The sequence below is a fragment of the Cibotium barometz genome, chromosome 14 (assembly GCF_041138505.1).
Source record: "Cibotium barometz isolate CiBa-2024 chromosome 14, ASM4113850v1, whole genome shotgun sequence".
NCBI lineage: Eukaryota > Viridiplantae > Streptophyta > Polypodiopsida > Cyatheales > Cibotiaceae > Cibotium > Cibotium barometz.
This window is the reverse complement of record NC_141059.1, coordinates 51,499,784-51,512,416: the sequence shown is the minus strand read 5'-3', so window position 1 is coordinate 51,512,416 and position 12,633 is coordinate 51,499,784. Positions and strand designations below refer to the sequence as shown.

The 12,633-nt window shown below is 42.0% G+C and overlaps 2 protein-coding genes across 2 annotated transcripts; one reads left to right on the top strand and one right to left on the bottom strand.

Annotated features, from left to right (window-relative positions):
• The first annotated feature begins 2,527 nt into the window (after positions 1-2,527).
• LOC147632162 (protein EARLY FLOWERING 4-like) lies at positions 2,528-4,416 on the top strand. The gene is made up of 4 exons (XM_086808795.1): positions 2,528-2,623; positions 2,707-2,745; positions 2,947-3,014; positions 3,727-4,416. Exon 4 carries the CDS (start codon positions 3,805-3,807, stop codon positions 4,171-4,173), a length of 369 nt encoding a protein of 122 aa, XP_086664921.1. The 5' UTR covers positions 2,528-2,623; positions 2,707-2,745; positions 2,947-3,014; positions 3,727-3,804; the 3' UTR covers positions 4,174-4,416.
• Positions 4,417-6,948: 2,532 nt separating this feature from the next.
• On the bottom strand, positions 6,949-9,582 carry LOC147632161 (L-type lectin-domain containing receptor kinase S.4-like). Its single transcript, XM_086807940.1, has one exon. The coding sequence runs from the start codon at positions 9,421-9,423 to the stop codon at positions 7,129-7,131; it is 2,295 nt and encodes a 764-aa protein (XP_086664066.1). The 5' UTR covers positions 9,424-9,582; the 3' UTR covers positions 6,949-7,128.
• Positions 9,583-12,633: the final 3,051 nt, after the last annotated feature.

Genomic DNA, 12,633 nt, shown 5'->3' with positions numbered 1-12,633 from the left:
TAAAATGTCTATTATTACCTATCTTTGAGCCTCAGAATCAAAAAGTATTATTATATCTTCTTATAATGCCCAACTTACGATTTTTTCTAGCTTGTTACCTAGACAAAATTCATAAGTTTAATTTTTACAACATGAGTGTCTTGTAAAAAGAAAACCATCAATGTCATTTATTTCGAGAGTGAGGGACCTTAAAGCAAGCAATTGCTCTTAATTTCCATAGGTGTATCACATGTGAGAGCATTGTATATACACTATAACCGAGTAATATATCATGCACCAAATCAAGTAATAGGATATTGAATTGAACACTATTGTGAATTTTGTATCATATGTGATTAGATCTAAGCATAAACTTAATAATCATTAAAAAAATTAATGATCTAATTTAAACGATGGAAGGCATTTCCTTAGTGAAGATTTCAAACCATTGTTTTTGTTAAGAATGTATATCTTTTTCATTTATTCTTCACTATCATGATGCACACAATAACAACACCTAGTGTTCATCACATTTTGACAAAAAAAAAGATAAAGTAACTCATCACATTTTTGACAAAAAGGATAAAATACATTAAAAATTACAAAGAAAGAAATAAAAAATATAAAGTTACTACACTATCCAAGTTGATAGAAACATGCTCCATGAATGCTAATGGTAGAAGGGAAAAAAATATTGTAAGGAAAAGTATATGAGGACAATTCACAAGTAAGAATTAAAGTAGGTGGGATTATGATGTAAGCCCATTTCGTAGAATATTTAATTTTCTGACATTGTCTTTGTGAAAGATTCCTAATTGAGTCCAAGTTTACTATGCCAAATGCAAATTATTAAAACATTTAAAAATTATAGGTGTGAATCTTGTAAGAAATGAGGTAAGAGATAAGATGCATGCTTTTGTCAAGAATGTTTTAAAGGTGAGTCATCCATATGTTGTTTCATGACCTAAGGACAAATTAATGTGGAGGATGTGGAGGCATATTTAAAAGACTCTGGGATGTGGAGGCATATTTAAAAGACTCTAGGTCAAGTGGGGATAATTTAACTAACCCGATTCCCAAGTTGGTGAGACCCTCATTTTAGAAATTCAAAATCTCTGTCAAAAGGGGATACTTTACAGATCACCTATTCATGTTTGTGTTTGATGGTCCAAAACTAATTTACTAAGCTTAAGATGACTTTGAAGCTTATAAAAATGTGGCTATAATGATATTTACCATTTTGCTAGTACTTGAAAATTGAACTTTATTCCTTGAGCTTGTTGTAATGCACACGTCTATGCATGTGCATGTGCATGCATATACGAGTATGCACATGTGCACATGCCTATGTGCACATGTGTGTGTGCGTGCATGCACACACATATGCTTGTATGTGCGTGTACACACTTACGAGCATGCACATGTGCACATGTGTGTGTGTGCGCACACACACAGGGAGAGAGTTTGGCATCACTTAATGTTGTATACTTTTATGGAAGCTCAAAGGCATGCTATAGAATGCTTGAAAAATTGAAACTTACCCCCACCCAAACAAGTAGGATGGTTTTTGTAGATGATTAATACAACCTCTTTTGCTTGAGTTCAACCTTTGAATTGCAAAAGTTTTCCCTGTCACTTTGTAAAACCCTTTTGTTTGAAGGATAATCCAACCTGAAAATTTGAGCATTCATTAAGAATGTAGAGTTTGTTAAGTTTGAAGTTATAGAATCCATCACTTGTGTGATGAAAGATGAAATTCTAATTCTTGGGGAAGGACTTGCAAAGGCTCACGAAATGTGCATTGCATATAATGATGTGCTGTTGGAGGACTCTATGGAGACATGTTTGCGAAGGTAGTAGGATGGGAATGGTATGCAAGCACGCAAGGAGCAAAGTACAAAGCATGGAACCATGCGACGCTAGTGGAGGGCGCTTGGTGGGACTAGGTAAGAATCCACCCATGGGTTTGAGTGTGGTCCATTGGAAAGTGCTTTGCAACTTGGTCAAGATATTTGCACCCCACACAAAGAGTGCTCCAAAAAAACCCAGGTATCTCGCCTTTAAATTTTAAAAAATACTTGCAAATTTATAGTTTGAAGGTAGCAATACTTGCAAAAGTTGAGAGAATATAGTTCAAACCAGGGTTCGGGAAAACAATTTTAAGGAAAAGGAACTAAATCCTTTTCACCACTAAATGAGAAGGAAATTGCTATTTTTGAGATGGTATTTTCTATGTGAACTTAGAAAATATAACTAAAACTTGTCTAAAGCGAACCCGTCTTTTTCCGAACCCAGGTTCAAACACCTTCAAAAAAAAAAAACTCTTCATCGATAATTTCTTAATTATATATATATATAAGTTTTCCAATTTTTGAGAAAATTGTTTTCGAGCACCCCACACAAATCTCGAGAAAGCGTAAGGCCAATCCAAAAATGACGTTTTATATGGCGAGCTCGAGATTCGGTCGTGCGATCGTATCACTTGGTTCACCTTGATTGGTCGCAGCATGTGACAAGATCTAGCGCCGCTAAGCCACACACCGTCAATTCTAACGGCCGGCGCGTCCGCTCTACGAAAAAAAAAAAAAAAACGAGGTATCGACGGAAGGCCCCTTTGCCCATCTATTCCGACAGTCTCTTAAGGGTACATACCCCCAGCATCTCTTCCATTCCCGTTCAACTGCTGTATCTCCGACATCTTTTTCACAACTCTCTTTGTTTTTGCAGATCCGAAGCTCCCGGACGTTTCCTGCACTTCCGACAACCGTAAGGCTTGCCGTGACTTCTGTTATTACCTTTCCAACAGCTAGAAGAGAAAACCCCGGAATCGCTAAGCTTGATGGCTTATGAGTTTTTTTCTGTGTGAATTTGAGCATTTTTTATGTTGTTTCGAGAAAGCTTTTGTTCATTTACAGCTTAGAACATGCCTTATTTGATTTGCTAGCTAAATTCTATTATCTTTGCTAGATCCTCCGGCATCCATATTTCTTCTGGATCTTAGATTTTGCGGAAGTGAGTGGGATCTATCTTTTAAGGTACTCAGTGTCTGGATTTTCCCCTGCTTTTAGTTATATTTCTCATCTCTTTTGCAGTATTCAAAATGACCTTATAATTCCAGCATTTGGATTGTTTACTTTGGATGAGCTCTGTGTGTGCATGTATGTGTGTGTGTGTGTTGAAGGGTGAAAGTGCCCTTTTCAGTAATAAATCCAGAGATGTCCTTTTTGATAATTGAAAAGAGGGGACTTTAATTTATGTATGGTATGCATGCATGTATAGTTATAGCATAGTAGGGTATACCTTAGAGAAAGCCTTCTGCAAACTCCATAGCCTGATATGGTAATCTTCTTCAGACTCATATCATGGTATGGTATGCATAAATACAAGGCTCACCATTGTATGGTAGCATTAGCGAAAGACTCAACCTGGAATGCAGTAGCAAAAGACTCAAACATGGTCTGCAGTACAAACAGCCTCACCATGGTATGGCATGCAGATTCATGGGATGGGTATGGTCTCACGCTCATGTGTATGGCCTGAAAATCTGCCCATGGTATATGGTATGGTTTGTGAATGTGAAATGCACCCATGGTATGGAGCGCAGATTCATGGTATAGTGTGGTATGGTGTGTAGACTCATGGGATCATATGGTCTTTATTGATACAGCAATCAAGGGGTGATTCTTATCTCATGGTTGAGAGAGAGAGCCCTATGCAGACTCTCATAGCACGTTTTGGTGTTCACAGGCATGATCATGCTTTGCTTCAAGTGCTAGATTATGGTGGTACAGCAGGCATAGAGGATTATTAATTTGTGAGCAACAAATGGAAGCAGGTTCTCTGAATGCAAACCAAGAGGCCAGGCGGCCAGAAGAAGGTCAAGAGGATCCGCAGTCATGGAACAGCTTCAATCATGGCTTCTTTGAAGTGCAGAAGATTTTGGAAGAGAATAAGGTCCTCATAGGTGAGATTAATCACAACCAGGAGTCAAAGATGCCTGAGAATCTATCCCGCAATGTTGCGCTGATTAAAGAGCTGAACAGCAACATGACCCAGGTGGTTGGCCTCTACTCGGATTTGTCCACATCATTTGTGAACTACATGGATGGAGAACCCAAAGACAATACAGATGCAGAGGACAAGGCGCACGCACCAGCTGCATTAACAGGCCAGAAAAGAACAAGGGCTAACTGAATGTGCCTTTCTCAAGCGCAACTATAGGTGTAGTTGTGTGTGTCAAGTAGTTGTGTAGGGTAACTGTTTGTGTTCGTTATGAGAATGAGCTGACTTAACTTGAGATGTCAATCATAAGTCATAAACACACAATTGTTAAGGTTGGTTCTGTATGATAATGTGTGTGATGATAGGAGAGTTTTCAAACTCATATAAACATTATGGACTATTGGAGGAAGATTAGAAGGACATTGAAGTTGTTCAGGTCCTAGGACTCTCTCTCTCTTTCTCTCTCTCGGTGCGTGCACACATGCGCTGCTGTAGTGGTCTCCTCCTCCTGTTCTTAGTTCAGAGATCCCAGGTTTGAATCTCATTCCCTGCTCCTTGATGCCTTTATATGGATCATATGTGGTCCCTTGGCTTGGAATATATGGTGTTAAAAGACCGATGACCTCTGCGTGTGTGTGTGTGTGTGTGTGTGTGTGTGTGAGAGAGAGAGAGAGAGAGAGAGAGTCTTTATGGAGGTGATGTCTTTTTTTTCCCTCTATGTTGCATAGCTCCATGGCTAGCTTAGGCTTGAAGGCCAATCAAGGCTTGTCACATTTATAGACTAAGGTCTTTGTTTGAGAAAGTCAATCACATGTTTTGACTTGGAAAATGAGACGAGAAATGGATTGAGATGAAGTTTACTCTAAATGCTGAAGAGTATATGATACATTCAGCACTCAGGCTAGGCTGTTTTTTCTGTTAATGTATGCATGTGCATATGCACATGCGCGCGTGTGTGGAGGGGTGTTTGCGTGTGTGGAAAATGAGACGAGAAATGGATTGAGATAAAGTTTACTCTAAATGCTGAAGAGTATATGATACATTCAGCACTCAGGCTAGGCTGTTTTTTCTGTTAATGTATGCATGTGCATACGCACGCGTGCGCGTGTGTGGAGGGGTGTTTGCGCATGTATGATACATTCAACACTCAGGCTGGGCTTTTTTTCTTTTTAATGTGCGTGTGTGTAGGAAGGGGGGTGTGCATGCATGTATGTGTGTGACGGGAGGAAGGGAGAAAGGAGCATGACCAAAAGAGTTAAAACATGAACCATTACCTTCTAGGATTTATAGTGGGCAATGCTATGCACGATTGATGTCATGAAGCAATGGTAGGCCATTACTTGTCAAATTTTTGGTGTCCTGCAAAAGAAGTACAAGTCTCTAGGGACCCTGTTTCAAAACTCATAAACGATTGTCTTCATTGGAGTATCAATAGTGAAGGCCATCTTTGTCTTGTTGCCATCTCAACAAAATATTTGCTTGTCATGAAGAAGGGCTTTAGCATGTCTAGCTAAATTTCTTCTTGTGATGGTATCACAGAAGGTCTATCCATCCGCAGTCACATCAAGGTATTCGTAAACCAGCAAGTATCAATTTCTCCTTGTGATGGTATCAAAAGGTCTATCCATCCGCAATCCCTAATTAATTAGGAGTCAATGTTTATCAGAAGTGGTTATTGATCATAAAATGATTGACTCCACACATGATTATTCCTTGGCATATGTGCACATCACACGCCCAAAACATGTTTGACGATCAGTTTCTGATCATGTATGGTTGATTCCTAATATGGTCAACATTAATACTGTTTGGTAATTGCTTGTCACATTCAAGAAACATATTAACTTAAAAGAGGCACACTGGGTTGTGGAGAGATCACTTTGAAAGTTACAAAGTTAAGGGAAAGGGTGTTTCGCATCTGATGATGGTTCATGTCCATGGAAATGGGAATAGAAATGGGCTGTGGTCAATGGGCAATGGCAGTGTTGGTGATGGTGATGGAGTAGGGAAAGGACGACCCTCGGCGCAATCCTTTCCCTGGAGGAGGATGTGCGACAACCAACGGCAATCCTTTCCCTAGAGGAGGATGAGGAGGAGAAGTGACTGGCGAGCAGTCTACAGGTTCCTTCCTTCAAGGAAAGGATGACCCTTGTCCTTTCCTGGCCATCACAACTCCGCGAGGATTAACCACTAGATCAGCTCCATAATTTTGTCGTGCAACAGCATTCTGGGAAACTCTTCTTGCTGTTTTGGCCACATCTTGTACAAATTCTTCAAAAACAAGCCTGCTGATTGTACGTGCACGATGCACGCTCACATGCAACCATGATGGTACATGTTCAATGGTGTCCATGAGTCTCATTTGGAAGGCAGAAGGCAAGTGCTTGCTCGATGTAGGCAACTGAGGAAGGTTGTCCTCTGCTTGTCTCTCCCGATAGTCTGGCTTGAAGGCTATTTCCATGCTTGTGGGATGTTAAGGCATTGTTGCCTCCTATAATTGAAAAGTACTTAAATGTCACATTTCGTCCCTTTGTAAACAGAAGGACACGAGCAGAGAGAGTTTTAGTGCATGCTTCTCTATCTCTCTGCCAGTGTAAAGGGTAAAGACAAAGCATTATGCTTAAGCTTAATGCATTATGCTCATAGAGCTCTGAATTTCCTTTCCCAAGAGTGAGTGTGTAACCCCTCAATTCACATAGGTTAAGGGTAAGTTGCAGTTACATCTCCCTGCTCTGCAGGGGGAAAAAGTTTCTACCCAATTGTGTTCTCTTCTCTCTATAGGGGATGGACTTAATTTGCCAGAAAAAAACCGTCCTTTGGTATAATTTTCATGGCTCGAATCGAAAAAAATCGATTGTAATTTTGCTTTTAACCTTGAATTTAAAGAGTCGAATTTTTGGAATTTTAGTTATAAAACCGACTACCTATGCGGTGGACTTTGAAAGTCATCCTTTTCTTCATTGGTTAGGGGAAAAGTTTATTTCTTACACGATAAGATTGCCGTGAAATCCTGGTCCAGGTACATTGAATAAATACAAGATAGGCGTGTAAAAAGCCTAAGGTAGAGACGGTAAGCAAGCCAGTGAACACCTGATTAGGCGCCTATAATTTTACATCACGAATAGATAGACCCTGTTTTTGCAGTAATTAGCCTGAGCTTGTTGAGGGGCCCGAAAGCGAACGGGTCGAAGGATCTCCAGAAGCTGGATCCGAAAGACCAACAGTTGTGGAGGAGGAACCGTTGTAAGACGCTGTGATGGGCGTGACCCTGGGAGAGGGGTAGATGGGCTGGGACGAGGGTAGTGGTAAGATGGCAGTCTCCTGGAGCGCTTGGCGCACTTGCCGCATGCTGGGTCGATTCTCGGCGGAAGGGTGGCAGCAGAGGAGGCCCAGATGTAGCACGCACCTCCATTGGACTAGCCCTAATTGCATCTCATCAGCATGGCAAGCCTCGGATAAGCTTGGATCCAGGGCCTCCATGAGTTTGCCGCTCTGCTGCAGCAGCCAAACCCAGTCAAGCAGGTGCATCTCTTGCGGGGGCAACGAACCGTCGAGCACCCGGCGCCCACAAGCAACCTCCAGAGCCAGCGCACCGAAGCTGTAAACGTCCGCCCTATCTGTGGCCTTGCCAGCGTAGACAACCTCCGGGGCGACGTAACCGGGCGTGCCCGCGGCGGTCATGGTCATGGCCAGGTCGCGGGTAATGAGGCGGGCAAGCCCAAAGTCTCCCAGCATGGCCTCGAACCTCTCTGTCAGCAGAATATTTGCCGACTTCACATCTCTGTGCAGAATGCATCCCTCCAAGCCCCCGTGCAAGTACTCCAGCGCAGCGGCCACCCCCACCAGGATGTTGAACCTCGTGACGCTGTCGAGGCGGCCTTTCTTCGTCCCGAACACATAGCTGTCTAGGCTGCCGTTGGGCATGTAGTCGTACAACAACAGCGCCTCCCCTTTCTCGTAGCACCACCCTTTCAGCTGTAGCAGGTTGCGGTGCCGAATTGCACTGATGATTCCTATCTCTGATGAGAATTCAGCTTCCTTCTTCAAGCCCTCTTTCAGCCTCTTCACTGCCACCATTGAACCCTCCGGAAGAGTTGCCTTGTACACACTGCTGGACCCTCCTTCACCTATTTTGTCCCTCTCACTGAAGCCATGGGCGGCTCTTTTTAGCTCTCTGTAGCTATAGCGAGGCACCGAAGTAACAAGCAACTCAATGCTACCTAGCTGCTCACTCCCAGCTAATTGTGTCCGGTCTGCTGCCAAGCCAACTCTCTTTCTTATTATCAGGAAAGCGCATGCTGCGGCTCCTATAATGAACACAGTACCTGAGATCACAGCTGCAGCCACTACAATATGCAGCTTCTTTCTCCGGCAAGACTCGCAATGACGAGTAGGAGGTGAAGAAGGCGCTGGAGATGGAGCGGCATTGATGTCGTCCATGGAGAAGTTCCATGAGTAGAGGACGTGCCCTTCATACGAAGCACCAGAGGCGGCAGAAAACCCAACATACATGTCTTTCATGAAAACAGTGGACAGATCTTTCTGAAATTGCACACATGGAGCCGCCGGTCGCTGAGTGGGGCTGCTACTGCTGGTTAGCCGAACCTCAATGAGATGGCTAGAGGCGTTGTAATCCACCCACGCCGTGAAAGTGTAGTTGCTGTAGAGATACAACTCCGGAAAGTAGTGTGTATCCGTTGCCACAGTAGATACCAAGCCATTGATGTCGATTCCTACGTGGCTGGAGCTTGTGTCATTGATTTGGGGATTCTGGTAGGTGTCGAACTCCACTGCGAAGAGGTGACGGTCTGGCTGAGCTGAAAACGTGCCGTTAGCGATGCCGAGAAACCCGCCGGAGCTGTTAATGGGGACTTCTTTCCCCGGAGCGATGAAAAATGCCATCCCATCGCCGCAATACCCATACGCTCCTGCTGTGAAGATCTGAAAAGTGAAGGAGGTGCTGAACGAAACGACGGACCCGTCGTCATTGTCGTCGGCCTTGAACTGAAGAGCGTCGTTGTATACAAACCTGCCTTGGGTTTGGCTCTCCAGCCTTTGGATTGTGGACCTTGGGTCGGGAGTGAGCCAGATCGAGTCGTTGGTGAAGGATGGCTTAATGCCGCTGTCGGGTGCCAGCAAGCTGAACCCGTCTGTGCTTTCGAAGCTTGGATGTTCAAAGCTGAAGCCACTACAGACTGATCCCAGCCATAGCCACAACCATATAAGCAGCAGGAGCTTAAGCCACATGAAGGCCACCCGCCTCGCCGCGCATGCCTCCATGGCCTGGCGATGGTAGGCACACCGTGGAAATCTCCTCAAAAGACGTGAAATCTCCATGGCCTGGTGTCGGTAGGGAGCCTGGAGTCGTGTCAGAGACGACGGGGTGGAAGATAGGTTTTTGATCAGTTGATTGTTGAATTTTTGCTTTTTGACGTGATCCATCTTCGTTTTGCGCTCTCATTACTGCTTCTAGTAGTTGTTCTAGTCTGTGCTACATAGACTGATTCAAGGAAATTTACTCATGCACTTCCACTCTCATGCTTGGTGCATAAGGAACAAATGCTTCTCGTGTACAACGCCGAGTTATGGATTTCAACTTGTGATCCTAATCTGTTCTTTTCTCACTAAGATTCACTTTTACATTTTGAGAAGAACTTGATTGGTGGATTTTGCTTGCCTATTTTGCACTGCGAATAGTAGATTGTTGATTTTTTTTAATGAATGGCCAAGTCTTTGGTCCGGTCATGAGCTCAAATATCACGTCATTAAGCAAATATCCTCAAATATGAATGACTAAGTTTGGGTTGATTTTGTCGACGAAATCTAACCCCCATTTCATGAATGCTTCAAGTGATGGAATTGGATTTCGAGGCATTAACGTTTGCTTTGTTAGTTGATCTAGCCTCTGACATCATACATCACATTTCTTGGTAAAATCCCAAGCATCCTTCTACACATTTGGACACCAAAGGCCTACTTGCATAATCATTTTTCTTATGATGTCAAATGATCACCATTGGTACCCTGTCTCCACTACAATCAAAGAAAGTTCTCTTGGTCATCACATGAAGGCCAACCGCCTTGCTACACATGCCTCCATGGCCTGGAGTAGGTAGGTACACAAACCCTGCAATGATCAATCGTACGCGTTGTCGGAAAAGTTGATAGACGAGAAGCCTAGAGTCGTGTTAGCGTAGAGTCGTGTTAGAGACGACGGCGGCGAAGACTTGGCTCGTGTTAGAAAAAACCCTTTATGAAAGGGAAGGTAGGGGGAGGGCTTGGATGCCTTGGCCCTTGGGAGTGAAAAGGCGTTTTTACCATTTTGAACAGTTGATAGTTGATTTTTTGAGTCAAGGTTGCTTTTTGACAAGTGTGTCATGCCTCTTTTTGGGTATTTTGCGCATAAAATACAGTCACTTATTTTGAGTGGCCATCTTAAAATAGCGGGAACTACTTCCACTAATCCAAACATTTTGAAGGGTGACCCAGCCCATAAAAAATAATCCTTGATCCTAGCAGTAGAGCGCTCGTCTCCCAGATCCTGGGCCCCATTTTTATACCTCTCATAAAGGTGGTGTGATAAAAAGTACGTCTCTTCTCATTACTCCAAAAAAACAATTGATTTTTTGTGTTTGTAATCTTTTTTTTTGGGGGTATTGCGATGAGGTTTATTTCTTTTAAATGTGAATTTCTGACGTTGCCGCTACCCCACCGTTACCTTATGAGTCGGTCGTGTGCTAATGCTGCCTTCTTCCCCCACTTCTCACACATGTTCTTGTGTGAGCCTTGGGATGTGGATGTTTAAACTTTGTGCCTCACGAGCACTCTCATCTCTTTATCTTTAGACATTGTAAACCTCAAGTATGTTGAGACTAGGTAGCACATTTGCATTGTATATGTATTCATGCTAAACTTTACTTCTCATAATCGTAATCAAATGTGAAAAGAATACGGGAGAGAGGATAAGGTTGCAAGCAATCACACACACATAAGTACAACCGAGGACAGTTGTCTCCTCAAACGGGAGGACTATCATGGGAGTCAGATTTTTTTCAAAATATTTTATCATGGGAATGAATCCACTTAATTATGTGTGATACATGGTTCATGTGTGAAGCATGGCAGTGAATGATTTTCATTTGTTAGAATTAATTTTTGTGAGTGATTCCAAAGTAATTGTGATCTAACATTGTGGACTATGTTGAGTATAGAACATGAGTTCGGAACAACCAAGGTGGACATTGAACGAGATTATCTAGCTAAGCATATGTGTGCTAAATATTTAATTTTGGATGGTTTAGCCCATAGTATATATGTTGGGCAAGGTTTATTTTTGATGAGATGCTTTAAAAGCATTGGCCTAAGGTTCAATTTTGTAAAAAGCCCAATTTTGGAAAAGCTAAGCTATTTATGGCTCCAACAAGCGATAAATTTATTAATATGATTTAAATACCGCGTGTGGGAGTGGAGCCACACACGTCGGGGGGAGGGAGAGGAGATTGCACTAAATCTTGTGTTCTTTGATTATTATGCTCTTGATTTATGTTGTGATGCTATGGTTTATTTTATTTCAATATTTAATTTGTGGAATAATCTAATCTCCATATACCATGGTCTTGTAACAGTGGTATCAGAGCATGACAAAATTCAAGTATTAAATTTAGGTCATGGAGAGTTGAAGAAAAATCAAGAACTTGATTTTTACTCAAAGGTTATAGACTTGGAACAAATTTGAAGAATTTTCAATAAATTCAAAATACTTGGACGGAAAGAGCAGAATCTGCAGCAAGGGTACAAAGGCTTTGGACAAAGACAAGATTCGTTTAAAATCCAAAAGATAAAGAAGAGAAGGTGTAGAAGACCTTTGGGCAAAAGAAGACATGATTATGTGAATTTTATAGACCCTTGGATGTGATTGAAGATCAAGGGCAAGGAAAGAAGGTGGAAAACCACAAGTGGATTTGTGGAAAACTACCTCTTCATCAAAAAGCGGTTTTCAAAATCTCTTAACCTCTCCCTAATCCAACCGTACCGATGGAATCAACAAGAGAAGAAGCATTAGAACCCACAACAAGATTGCTAAACTAGTAGCAGTGTTTGATTTCTATAATGGATGAATGTGGGAGCTTCTCAAGTCAATTTGTGGTTCAAAAATCAGTTCGTTTTCTCACAGTTTTCTCACAACCATAATTGGATTTATTAAAAATTAATTAGAAGATTCAAAACTTAGATATTCCCTTCCACAACTCGGCGACGAACGCAAATATATGGGGAATATTTTTTTTTCCTTCTTTCGCTATGTGCGCACGAGAGATGCACATGTTGAATTTTATTTGGAGATGGCCGTTGAGCGCGCAGATGGCCAGTGAAATTTTTTTTACAACGTTTAATAAGCTTATGATAATCGAAGCTTTATATATATATATATATATATATATATATACATATTTTAAAGATAACAAGTTTCACTGTCGCCTGGTTCGCAGCCATCTAGTAGTAGCTTAGCGGGCTGATCAAGAAGGATTTCTTACCTCCATCATATAAGAGTAAAGTTAGACAACGATGGAATATTTTTAGACAACTCGAAAAGGAGAACATATCATCCTATATTGACAGAGTTTGGCAAACTTTATTGCAACTTCAAGCTATAGA

What these genes read in the sequence shown, in the direction of transcription:
- LOC147632162 (XM_086808795.1), top strand. Translation starts at nt 3,805, where the DNA reads ATGGAAGCAGGTTCTCTGAATGCAAACCAAGAGGCCAGGCGGCCAGAA.
- LOC147632161 (XM_086807940.1), bottom strand. Translation starts at nt 9,423, where the DNA reads ATGGATCACGTCAAAAAGCAAAAATTCAACAATCAACTGATCAAAAAC.